General features: G+C 45.7%; 1 protein-coding gene across 1 annotated transcript in view; it reads left to right on the top strand.

Moving 5' to 3' along the window:
• The window catches only part of TANGO6 (transport and golgi organization 6 homolog), a 176,201-nt gene extending 165,395 nt beyond the window's left edge, over positions 1-10,806 (top strand). Inside the window, exon 18 of the mRNA XM_082862666.1 lies at positions 10,074-10,806. Coding sequence (XP_082718792.1) covers positions 10,074-10,250 — 177 coding nt within the window. The 3' untranslated portion in view covers positions 10,251-10,806. The remainder of the gene's footprint in view (positions 1-10,073) is intronic.
• Positions 10,807-12,991: the final 2,185 nt, after the last annotated feature.

Genomic DNA, 12,991 nt, shown 5'->3' with positions numbered 1-12,991 from the left:
TGAACTTTGGGGTTTTATCAGTAAAGCATTTATTCTTCTTTAGACCAGAGCACCCTGAATGAGGTCCAGATTGTCTACCTCCATTCTGCTTCCCCAATTTATTTGTTTCCTGCCCATTATCCTAGAGAGGCTGCTCGCCTCCAAGACCTCAGAGCCTAGCTGCTCTCTGCTTGTCCAGGAGAGTCCTTGCTCGTGCTTTCAGCTCTGTGCAGTGGCACAGACGGTGTTCCCGACCGTCAGGTACCGACTCTGGCCCTGATACCACATCACACTGCATGGAGTCTCTTCCCCTCTTTTACAGCCCTTCCCTTTTCTTCTAACTCTCCTCCATTTATTCATCTTCCTGAGCACTCTTTCTTTGGCTCCTGCTCTCTATTTTTCATTTTCAGAGCCGTGCCTTTCCCCTCATTTTCTTAGCCGCTTGGTGGTAAACCCAACTACCTCAGTGTCAGAATAATAGTAGCAATGATACTTTGAATTATTGATCACCACGCTGTGACAGCAAAGTACTCTCATATGCATTATCTCTTTTGATCTCACAATAAACTTGTAAGGTAGGCAGTGCTTTACGTGCTTTATGCTCCCCACTTCGTGGTAGTGAAAATAATAACCACCTGCAGAGGCAGAATAATATAGTGGTTAATAAAGAGCATTCGCTCTGAGTCAGGCTGCCAGGGTTTGAATCCTGCCTCCACCTGTCACTAGCTGTGTGGGCAAATTGGGGATAATAACAGTACCTCTCTCTGTTGTGTTGTTGTGAGGATTGAATTACGATAGATAAAATGCCTAGAACCACACCTGGCACATAATAGGTACTATGTGAGGATTAGCTATTGTTATCATATGCTCGTTCATTCATTTGTTTGTCAAAGGTTTACTACATGCCAGAGCTGCTGCATGCCAGGCTGTACTCGAGGCCTCAGTGATAGAAGAGCAGCAAGATTGACAGTCCTGACCCTCACAGAGATCACAGTATTAGTGCCGCTTCTGCAGCAGCCATCACTTGCAAATCCTTGTGCTTGGATCTTTATAGACAGTAATTCTCACAACAACCTTCAAAGGAGGCAGTGTTATTCCCATTTTACAGACATCTCCAGGGTTCCGAAAGCCGAGGTGGTTTGCTCAAGATCCTCCAGCTGATAACTGGGGTGTCGGGATTCACTTCACCCGATTCGCCTGCCAGCAGACCATTAGGTTCGACTGTCCATGTCTGTCTCCCCCAGATGGTGGTGAGCTCCTGAAGGCTGGAGCTGGCCCTCATCACCCAGCATGCTGAGCATGGTCTCCTGCACACAGTTCGGGAAATGTCGGCTGGCTTGTGCTCTGTTTATGATCCTTGACTCTGTCCCATAACTAGTCTCTTCTGATCACTCTCACTTCCCTCAGCCACCAAGCCGTATGTTGGTTATAACATGGAAGCACAGTGGTCAAAATGAGCGTTCTCAGAGGTGGACCTACAGCTTCCTTATACCACACCTAATGCTTATTTCAGCGTGTCTTTAAACAGAATTATTTGGATTCTGGGGTCTCCTCTTCTTCTGGGCCCCAATCTAGAGAATCTTTTTGTCTGCCGGGCTGGTCTCCAGCCACCAACTCCAGTTCACTTGTTTCTCGTGTCGGCTCCTGCCTTTTATTTCAATGTCTGACTTCCCTGTTCTTTGTCTGTTTTTGTCTTTGTGCCTAGTACTTACTTCTTAGCCACAAAGGGAGCCACAATTCTATTAGCTCTATAGAAGACTGAATTTCTAAGTACAATTAGTGTATGCTAGCATTTAACTTTTTAATTCTTTTATATTTAGTAACCCATTTTTTCCCTAAATATTACAGAAGTATAGGTGGAAAGTCCTCTGCTAGATCACGCTTTCTGGAATTCTTATTTCTGTAAATGTCTCATCTATCACCATTTGTGTTGTGTCGTATTGATCTCACAAAATAATACCAAAGAATAGCAGTTTCATTCACCTAAGTTCCATTTAGAAGTGTGACTTTTAAAATATTAAAGTTATTTCAAATGTAAATAAATCTACTAATTGCTAAATGTCTTTACTAATGGAGTTTGTGTTAGAGAGGTAGTCTGACTAAAGATTTTTTTTCCTTCCTCTGTTTCCCAGATATTCTGGGTTGTGGTTAATATTGTTTTTATAATCAAATAAATAAATTTAGGAACTAAAGAGAAGAAAGATATCCATCATGTATTTCTTCTTTAGGTCTTTTTTTTTAAATTAATTAACTTATTTGTATGTTTATTTTTGGCTGTGTTGGGTCTTCGTTTCTGTGCGAGGGCTTTCTCTAGTTGCGGCAGGTGGGGGCCACTCTTCATCGCGGTGCGCGGGCCTCTCACTATCGCAGCCTCTCTTGTTGCGGAGCACAGGCTCCAGCTGCACAGGCTCAGTAGTTGTGGCTCATGGGCCTAGTTGCTCTGCAGCATGTGGGATCTTCCCAGACCAGGGCTCGAACCCATGTCCCCTGCATTGGCAGGCAGATTCTCAACCACTGTGCTGCCAGGGAAGCCCTCTTCTTTAGGTCTTAATGCAGAGATACAACAACCACTCTGGGTGTGTTCGGGGTCAAGCTCATTGAAAGTCAAACACTGTTTTCCTGCTTTTCCATTGTAAGTGCACCTGTGTGCCCAAGGCAGTCTTTTGCTCACACGGTCCCCTTTTCAGTATGTTTTGCCAAGCCACGTCTAACCCTAAAGACTGCCCTTGTCCCTGAAGCATCAGCTTCCTGTGCTCCAGGGAACTGGCTCCTGGAAAGGGAGGGGGAGGGAAGGAGGAGAGAAAGTGTGTGTGTGCATGTTGCACTCACACTCTAAATTCTTTTAATAAAGGACCTGAACCCCACCCCTTTCCAAAGAGTTTTCAGACTAGGAATCCGGGTACTTCTTTAAGATATCCCCGGCCCACCCCACTCACACCCTCCACCTCCACCTTTCCCTGCAGTCCTGGGGCCTTGATGCGTGGGGGGATGAAGAGCAGGTGTGTTGAACTCCTAATGAGAGGTTTTCTCTGTGGGATTGCCTATATCCTGCCCACCACAGAGGCTCCTGTGAGTAACTTTACCTTTGAACTCTCCTTGTATTCAGCCCCTGATCCATGGGATTTGGTGACAGTCCCTGGCTGGCGGGAAGCTTTGATCCTTGGGGAGTCCAGAGGAAGTCCTGTGATGTGTGGGATCCCAAGCGCTACAGGGATTGGGGAGAAGCCGTTCCAGGGTGGGTTGCTAAGATAGACCCATTAATTAAGAAGGAGTCTTTGCCTAACACTCAGTTACCTAAAAAAGGAGATCCGGTAACTGAAAACAAGGAACTCAGCACCCCTCAAGTACAAAGTGGTGTTTGCACAAGCATTATTGTTATTTTAAGGACGCAGCAGTGCCAAGGAGAAAATTCCTACCCACACCAGGAAAGAACAGAGTACCTTAGCAGACCAGAATGCCTTAGAACTTTCCTTTTTAACAAGGAAAAGAAAGCTAACCTTACTTTGAATGTTAGGATGCTCTAGCAAAAAATCTCTAAGATATTTCTGACTAGGTGAAAGATTCCTCTAGAAAAAAAAGATGACCTTGTGATAAACAGTGGGAACACTAGAATTTCTATATAAGAGACACTGGGCTGTAATTTGTTGGAGAGAGTGTTAGGAGCCTTGTCTTTAAGCTCTATTCACATAACAAGCATGCTGGGTTTGCTTAAACTCTGCAGTTATTTGAGGTGGCTTGAGAGTGAGGGGACAATAAAACTTCCCCAGACCACTCCTTGGTGCCACCCATTGGCTACAGATGAAAGTCAGAGCAAAGGCCCTTTCACACGGTAGGGAAACGTTCTTCCTCCATCCACCTCTGCAGGCGGAAATCACTTCCTTTGCTTCCACAGAATCACCTACACTTATCTCTTAGATTGAGGATCACACTGCTTAGTGTGCGTGTCTGCCTCCCCGCTGGCTGTAGCTGCCAGAGGGTAGGGTTCGTGCATTATTCACCTTTTTATCACCAGCACACTGCCTGGGCACGAAGTAGGCCCTTGATGACGATTACTGAGTGAGTGAGTAATCATGAATCAGTAGCTGTGGGGAGCCATCCTCTTTCCAGAATCGTCTCTCCTTTTCACACTGCTGGCCTTGAGGAAAGAGAAAGCTACGTTATGAAAGAGCAGTCGGGCATAGTGCACAGTCAGAGGCAGACACCTGCGCTTGGAGACCTGACTCCTGTGTGACCCAGCAGCTCTGGGAGAAAACCCAGGAGACAGCTGCACAGCAGAGATGGGGCAGCATCTTTGTGGGGTTTGCCCACAGGATTCAGGCACTTAATGCCGCGACATTGGGCAAAGAGCACTGAGAGTTGTCTGCAGGGCCAAGTGCATAATATGTGGGGCCCAGTGCCAAATGAAATTGCGGGGTCCCTTGTTCAGAAAAACAAGGAAAAAGTGCCGTTTGAGGGTTTTTTGGTTTTTTTTTTGCAGTACGCGGGCCTCTCACTGTTGTGGCCTCTCCCGTTGCGGAGCACAGGCTCCGGACGTGCAGGCTCAGCGGCCATGGCTCACGGGCCCAGCCGCTCCGCGGCATGTGGGATCTTCCCGGACCGGGGCACGAACCCGTGTCCCCTGCATTGGCAGGCAGACTCTCAACCACTGCGCCACCAGGGAAGCCCACCCCTCAGGTTTTTAAATATAAAGTTTTCTTCCTTTCTTCCACAGTCTCTCTCTCCTTTCACTTGTCAAGGTGTTTATTATTTGCTATTAATGTTGTTCTAAGTTGAGAACCTTTTAAATGTTAGACTATTAGCATGGATTTTACTGTTCATCTTTATATTGTGCCAGTGCCATGCTGATTTTAAATGCAAATGTGAGTGTGTTGACCTCATATGTGGGGTCCCTGAAATTATGCAATTTGTATTCTGTAGCTGGTACATGCATGTGTATTCCCTGGTTTCCCAGCATTGTTTCAGTGGATGTTGTTAGAAGTTTTAGTTTTTACCAAGTAAGAAACTGGCCAGGAATAGCATGCATGCATGCCTTCTTTCATTTATAAATATTTTTTAGATATCTGCCATGTGCCAGTCACTATATGAGGCATTGGGACTATACCAGGGTGAACAAGGCAAGATGTGGTGTCAGTGTCAATAGTACATGTGAGCTATTGAGGAAAATGTATTTTTAATTACACAATAAATATTTAAATTACCATTGTGATAGGGGCTACAAACAGAGCTATAGGCAGGGTAGGAAAGCTTACCCAGATGGGAGCTAGGGAGGCATCCCTGAGGAAGTGGCATTTCAGGCTGAGGGTGAGTAGGAATTGTAGGGTGAAGAGGAAGCGAAATGTCTTCCAGGCTGAGGAAACAGCCTATGCGAAGGCCTTCAGCTGGGAAGGAGTTTTGCTCAGACAAGGAAAGGAAGAAGGCCCACACAGCTGGAGCCCAGGGAACAAGAGGGAGACCAGACAGTGACCTGGGGGGCTGGTTTTGTGTACCCCGTCCCCTACCTTCCTCCATCCAATCCCCAGTGCCTATGCTATTCGAGAATATCAAACGACGGAAAGAGCTCTTTCTGTATTCTTTAGCAAGTCCAAGATGTGTGATGCTACACACCTAGTGTACTTGTGTGGAATGCTTAGGGGACTGTGGAGCTAAGACCCACCCCCAAAACTGATAAATTTAACTACATCACAGATGTAAGTGTACTTGTTACCCACTGAAGTAACCACTTCCCAGCATTCTGTTCACCACCTTCAGTTCACTTCCTTTTCCTAAAATGTGACCTCTATTTGCTCGAACCTCTCTTCATACACTCTCTCTGCTCTCAGGATACGTACCATGTTCTGTTCTGTATTGTCCTCACTTATGTACATGACTTATCCTCCCCACCAGAGCATAAGCCTCTTTAAAGGCAGGTTCTATATCTCTTTTACCTATTAAATGGCCTTAGGAAAATCTTTGTCTAGTAGTTAATTCAGTTTAATAAAAAGCATATTTATTTTTTAATAGGTTATATATTCATAGAATGGTACAAAAGGGTATATAATCCCCCTCATCTCTCCCCAGTGTCACTTGCTGAAGGCAATCAGTATTTTTGCAGACGTAGTCTGTGTTTATAGTATATAGGCTGTTATATGTATTTATTACATTGTTTTTATGAAAAGCCATAAAAGTGAAAGAATGAATGAATGTCTCCATTCTCCTATTTCTTTTTTTTCTGATCTTCCTCCTTTTTTGAAATTGCACAGTACACACTGGTACAGCCTTCAATATTCAGCCAACTCTGGAAGTTCCAAAGTAGTGAGAGGAAAAATTTTAAAATCCATTTGAACCAATTATTGTCAGAGATGTTTACATATGGTGAAACAAACCCAATTTGGTACACATTATTAATAAATAGCCACGGCATAGCATAGTGGCTAACATTGTAGGCTCCGTTTCTTCTAAGCGAAATACAAAACCCAGAAACTATAAAGGAAAAAAACTGATAAATTTAACTACATCAAAAATGTAAATTTCGGGCTTCCCTGGTGGCGCAGTGGTTGAGAGTCTGCCTGCCGATGCAGGGGACGCGGGTTCCTGCCCCGGTCCGGGAAGATCCCACATGCTGCGGAGCGGCTGGGCCCATGAGCCATGGGCCGCTGAGCCTGTGCGTCTGGAGCCTGTGCTCCGCAACGGGAGAGGCCACAACAGTGAGAGGCCCGCGTACTGAAAGAAAAAAAAGGTAAATTTCTTCTCTGGAAAATAAAATTTCACAAAGAAAAAATGCCAACTAGGGAAAAAATATTTGCAATTCATATGATAGGTAATGGACCTCTCTTTTTCATATACAGAGAGCTCTTACAAATCAATAAGGAAAATTTGATTACACATACCAGAAAAAAAAAATACAAGTAGTTGATGTATCTGTTAAAAAGATGCAAATTTAAAACAGCAAGATGCTATTTTTCACTTCCTGAATTAGCCAAGATAAAGAGTTTGCAATATATATCACTTATGAGAATATGGGGAAATAGGAGTTTCCAGAGTGATAGGTAAAAATATAAATTATTACAACTTCTCTGGCCTAGCAATCAAGATTTTCAGTGTGCATTACCTTTTGACCTAGGAATTCCATTTCTGGATATTTGTCCTACAGATACCCTTGTACATGTCTGCAAAGATTGGGTACCAGAATGTTTATTGCAGCAATATTTGTAATAGCAAAAGATCTTCAAAATGTGTTGGGTATGGGGGGAATCATGGTACATAACAGTGTAGCACAGCGGTCCCCAACCTCCGGTAGCAGTCCATGGCCTGTTAGGAACCGGGCCACACAGCAGGAGGTGAGTGGCTGGCAAGCGAGTGAAGCTTCATCTGTATTTACAGCCACTCCCCATTGCTGGCATTACCGCCTGAGCTCCGCCTCCTGTCACATCAGCGGTGGCATTAGATTCTCATAGGAGCGCAAACCCTACTGTGAACTGTGCATGCGAGGGACCTAGGTTGCACGCTCCTTATGAGAATCTAATGCCCAGCGATCTGAGGTGGAGCTAAGGAGGTGATGCTAGAGCTGGGCAGCGGCTGAAAATACAGATTATCATTAGCAGAGAGGTTTGACTTCACAGAGACCATAATAAATCAATTGCTTGCAGACTCATATCAAAACCCCATCAGTGGGCTTCCCTGGTGGTGCAGTGGTTAAGAATCCACCTGCCAATGCAGGGAACACAGGTTCAAGCCCGGGTCCGGGAAGATCCCACATGCTGCAGAGCAACTGGGCCTGTGCGCCACAACTACTGAGCCTGCTCTCTAGAGCCTGTCACAACTACTGAGCCCACGTGCCACAACTACTGAAGCCCGTGTGCTTAGAGCCCGTGCTCCGCAACAAGAGAAGCCACTGCGATGAGAAGCCCGTGCACCGCAATGAAGGGTAGCCCCCACTCGCCACAACTAGAGAAAGCCCACGTGCAGCAACGAAGACCCAGCGCAGCCAAAACTAACTAAATAAATTTATTTTAAAAAACCCTATGAGTGAGTGGCAAGTGAAAACAAGCTCAAGGCTCCCACTGATTCTGTGTTATGGTGAGTTGTATAATTATTTCATTTATATATTACAATGTAATAATAATAGAAATAAAGTGCACAATAAATGTAATGCACTTGAATCATCCCAAAACCATCCCCCCCGACCGGTGGAAAAATTGTCTTCCACGAAACCAGTTCCTGGTGCCAAAAAGGTTGGGGACCACTGGTATAGCATATAATCCTGTGCTTTAAAAAAGGGAAGGGGGGCTTCCCTGGTGGTGCAGTGGTTGAGAGTCCGCCTGCCGATGCAGGGGACACAGGTTCGTGCCCCGGTCTGGGAAGAGCCCACATGCCTCGGAGCGGCTAGTCCCGTGAGCCATGGCCGTTGAGCCTGTGCGTCTGGAGCCTGTGCTCCGCAACTGGAGACGCCACAACAGTGACAGGCCCGCGTACCGCAAAAAATAAAACATTTTAAAAATTAAAAAAAATTAAAAAGAGAAGGGAAATGGCGCAGTGGTTAAGAATCCGCCTGCCAATGCAGGGGACACGGGTTCGAGCCCTGGTCCAGGAAGATCCCACATGCCACAGAGCAACTAGGCCCGTGCACCACAACTACTGAGCCTGAGCTCTAGAGTCTGTGAGCCACAACTACTGAGCCCACCTGCCACAACTGCTGAAGCCCGAGTGCCTAGAGCCTGTGCTCCATAACAAAAGAAGCCACTGCAATGAGAAGCCCACGCACCGCAACGAAGAGTAGCCCCTGCTCGCTGCAGCTAGAGAAAGCCCGCACGCAGCAATGAAGACCCAACGCAGCCAAAAATAAATAAATAAATAAATTTTTTAAAAGAAAGGGGGGAAAGGGGAAAAAGGCACATGCATATATATATGCTTGTAAATACCTAGAATATTTCTCAAAATTAAGAATGATATCCTCTGAGAAGGGGAAGTAGGAGTCTGGGGTAGAAGAGAGACTTATTTTTTTAATATGTACTTTTTTGTACTGTATTACCTTTTCAGTAAAAGTAAACAAGAACACAAGCTCTGAATGTTTAAAAACTGGCTCTACCCCTTTTTTAGCGGAGTAACCTTGGGAGGTTACTTAACCCTCTAATCCTGTTTCTTCATCTGTAAAGTGCGGCTTTCCTTTCTTTATATGACTGGCATAAAAATCAGATAATATATGGAAAATACTAGTGCAGTACCTGACCCAAAAAATAGTAACTTTTGAGGCAAAGAGCCCTCAACCAGGACTAACTTTGAAAGTGGCTGCAGACAAGACATGTGACCCCCTGTGACCTGGAGTCTTCAGTCCCTCATTTGACTAAATGATCCCTAAGGCCCCTTCCTCTGAGTTTCCCTGTTCTTCTGCTTGAAGAACCCATTTCTTGCTAGAAGTTCTGGCTCCCAAGCCAGGAGGACTTGGGACAAAATTAGAAGCTCCTGGGAGTAGGTGCTCTGGCACCCTCCCAATTCCATATCAGACCATCAGATCAGAGTATTGGATGTGAAAAATGGGTGTGACTGTGTCTATGGAGTCCTCTCTTGCTTCCTATTGCAGAGTTGGAGTTGAAAAAAAATTATAGTGACTGAGGGAACGACACGGACATGAAACAATGGTGGAAAATTTTTAAAGTAGTGGCAAGGAAAAGCATGATTGCTGAAGAAATAGCCTCCTGCGTTTCATAAGATAGGTGCCTGTTCAGTGGGTGTCACAGAGGGCTTTGTGGGAGCTAGAGAGGAGAATGCTGGTAACCATGCTCTCAGGAGCAGCCGTATCTGGGCAGTACCGCCTGCCTATGGTCCTGAGGTCTGTGCCATGCCTTGGAACTGAAGGGAGGGGTCTGGGGCTAAAAGGGAGCAGTAGCCACCAAGGCCAGTGTAGTGAGGGGTCAGGAGTGCATGAGAAACCCAAAAGGAAGCCTACCTCAGTACAGCTGCCCCACTCGATCTCCAACCTGAGAGGGCCATGCGTTATCTTCTTAAAGGAGCCTGTGGGTTTCCTCACAGAACTCCTCAGACAGGAGAAGGCAGTTAGGTCATTCTGAGAAATGTTGGCACAGTAGACAGATGGCCATGACTCTGTCTCTCTCATCCAGGTGCTGAGGGACGTCCTCAAGGATCTCTACCACCTGCTGAAGCACGTGGTACGTTTGGAGTCCGATGACGTTGCCAAGCTCCATGCCCAGCTGGCCCTGGAAGAGCTGGATGAGATAATGAGAAACTTCCTGTTCCCACCACAGAAGCTGGAGAAAAAGGTCGTGGTCCTGCCATAGACCAACCTCAAAGGACATGGAGGAGGCAGAGGGACCAAGCAGCCAGAGCAGTGCCCAAGCCTTCCAGCAGGTGGCCCCACTGCCCCTTTGGTGCTGGCAATATGGCTGCCCCCGGAGGTGGCTTTATGTCTCTGGTCCTGTGTGTCTTCGGGCTGACCTTCCTAAAGCACCTATTTAGCCATCCTGCATCCAGCCTGAAGTGTGTGCCGATAAAAGAAAAAAAGATTACAGATCTCATTAACCTGCACATTTTTCACTGTCCTGTAGCATTTAGAGAAGGATGTCTACCTGATGGCAGTATATTTTTAACACAACCGGTGGAATTTGATTAATTGACCATTCTCTTGCGACTTGAGTAGAAGAGGTTGGCCCACCCATAGGTCACATGTCTTGATATTCTTTCATGCTGAGATTGTCCCTCTTGTAATGAGGAGCAGCCAGAGCTGGTCATCCTTGGATGCTCAAGAGGCATTTCAGGGTACAGAGACGCAATTGTAGGGAGGGAGGGAAAGGAAATTGTTATCAAAACATGCAAAACTGGAATAAAACTATCTTGGCTGGAAAGAATAACAGGTCTGAATCTGGTCTTCTGCTTTTGAGATGGAAAGCTATGGCGCTGAGGATTTGATCTCCAGAAAAGAGAATCAAGCTGGTTGAATCTTCCAGAGAAGAAAGGTAAGTGCTGTGTTTGCCCTCGCAGGCCATTTTCTTTCACTCCCTCTGCTACTGTTAGCACAGAGTTGCCCTGATTATAGGAGAAAAGAGCCACAAACATCTCAGATGAGAGAGTTTATATCCCGCCTTCAGTCTTCTGCTCCTTGAGAAAGAGGAATGCTTAGACAATGTGTTCGTGCTAAATGCCTGTTGGAAAGTGCATTATGTATTGGTGACCTGATGCCAGGTTTACTGAAGTCATTTCACACGTAGCACTCTAGACGTCTTTTTATCTATTTATATATTTTGGTTACTGAATTTTGATTGCAGCTAAAAGAGAAGACAAAAAGGACGTACTGGATGATCGCTTCAGACAACCCGTCCCAGTCATCAACACCTTGGTGAGGCTAACCCAGAGTCCTTAACCAGTCCTCAGCTCTGCAGGGCTGAATTTTATCACAGGATTCTATCCCCACTCTCTGGTGACCAGGCCCAGCAGAACCAAAACACAATTTCCCAGAACTCTCAGGTGACTGAAGGACTGTCTAGAAGCCCACTTGCCAGTTAACATCAGGCTATTTTCTTCTGGCCTGATTACAGGCACGTCCTTAGCTTAGAACCTTTGTGGTGAGCATCCCTTTAAAGAGGCCAGCTCACAGAAAGCTATGGCCCACAGGTTAGCCTAGAGAGCAGTGAACAGAAGCAGTCAGATGTTTCCAAGGAATATTTCCGTTCAGCTAGGGTAGCTGGATTATTCCATTCTCCAAATCAAGGGTGTCTAGAAAATCAGGATTGGGCTTTCAAATCAGAGAAGAATCTCCTTTGGACCAGCTGGATATACACTAAAAGTTTTTATTTCTTGGCCTTCCTCTAACTAAACCCCATAAAACCCACTTAAGATAATCAGATTAGGTATGTTAGATGGTTGGTTTAACTTACAACTTTATTTGCATTAAATGTATTTCAGTTCTGAGGACATATCCTAATTGATCAGCTTGATTAGACTGAGAAAGTCTCTAGTCTAAACACCTGGTCTAGGGAGTGCCTCACAAAGCATTGTGGTCCCCTTATCTCCATTTATAAATTGCCTCTTAATTTGAATTATTTGGCAACTGGCTAAAAGCATCTGTTCTTTATTGACTTTGATGGATTCAGTTTCAGAGAGTGACCTTTTCTGTCCTTGTTACCAAACTCAAGGGGAGGATACCGTAATGTAACCCTTCTAAACACCAAATATGACCAAAATATTAAAAATTACCAAATTGTAAAATAATCTCCCATGTGTATAGATATGTATAGATATGTATATAGATATCTGTATCTATATATGTCTCCATCCTTGAGAAAGCATGAGAATTGAGAGCTTTACGATAATAAGAACGCAAAACTTAAGAAAAAGAAAAAGGCACAGAACTCCAGGGGCAGATGGCAGGAGCAATAGTGACACATTCCTGCACAGGCCCGAGACGCGTGTCTGCTTCTGTGTAATAGCAGCGTCCCTGTGCTTGCCTCCCACCTCTGCCCGTCTCTCCTCCCTCTGCGGCCACCTCCTCCTGCTGCTCCTCCAGTCTCCTCCCTTTGTCTCTGCTACAGACACTCTCCTGGCCTCGCACCTCCAGTCCCCTCCACTGCGTAGCAGTCTGTCCCACTCCCCCCTGTATCACTCATTAGTCTTTTACTTGCCCCCTTTCCCTTCCCTGCTTCTTCCTCCTCTTCTAGGCCACCGGCACATCTCCCTTGGTCTCCAGAGGATGGCACTGTGGCAAGAGTCAGGCAGGGGCCCAAAGCTGTGGCTGCAGCCAAACCCCAGGCTCTCTGCCCAAGTGTCGACTGGTTGATCAGGTTAGACTTACTGGACATTCTGGAGAGCTTCCCTCTCTGCTGTTTTGTCCTTCCTCCTTGGCACAAACTTACCCTTCCACACACTCTGTTATTTAATCAGAAATCTCTTAACTTGCACTTTGCTCCTTATCGTCTCTCCAAACACATACTTTTCCATATGTTCATATTCTTCTTTCTTCACCTCTCTTCTCCATTCCTTCACTTTCCTATGGCTCTGCCGACCCATCCACGTGTAAGGGCTGACC

This window comes from Leucopleurus acutus (genome assembly GCF_964270905.1).
Source record: "Leucopleurus acutus genome assembly, chromosome: 20".
Taxonomy (NCBI): Eukaryota; Metazoa; Chordata; class Mammalia; order Artiodactyla; family Delphinidae; genus Leucopleurus; species Leucopleurus acutus.
This window is presented reverse-complemented; position numbering and strand designations above follow the sequence as displayed.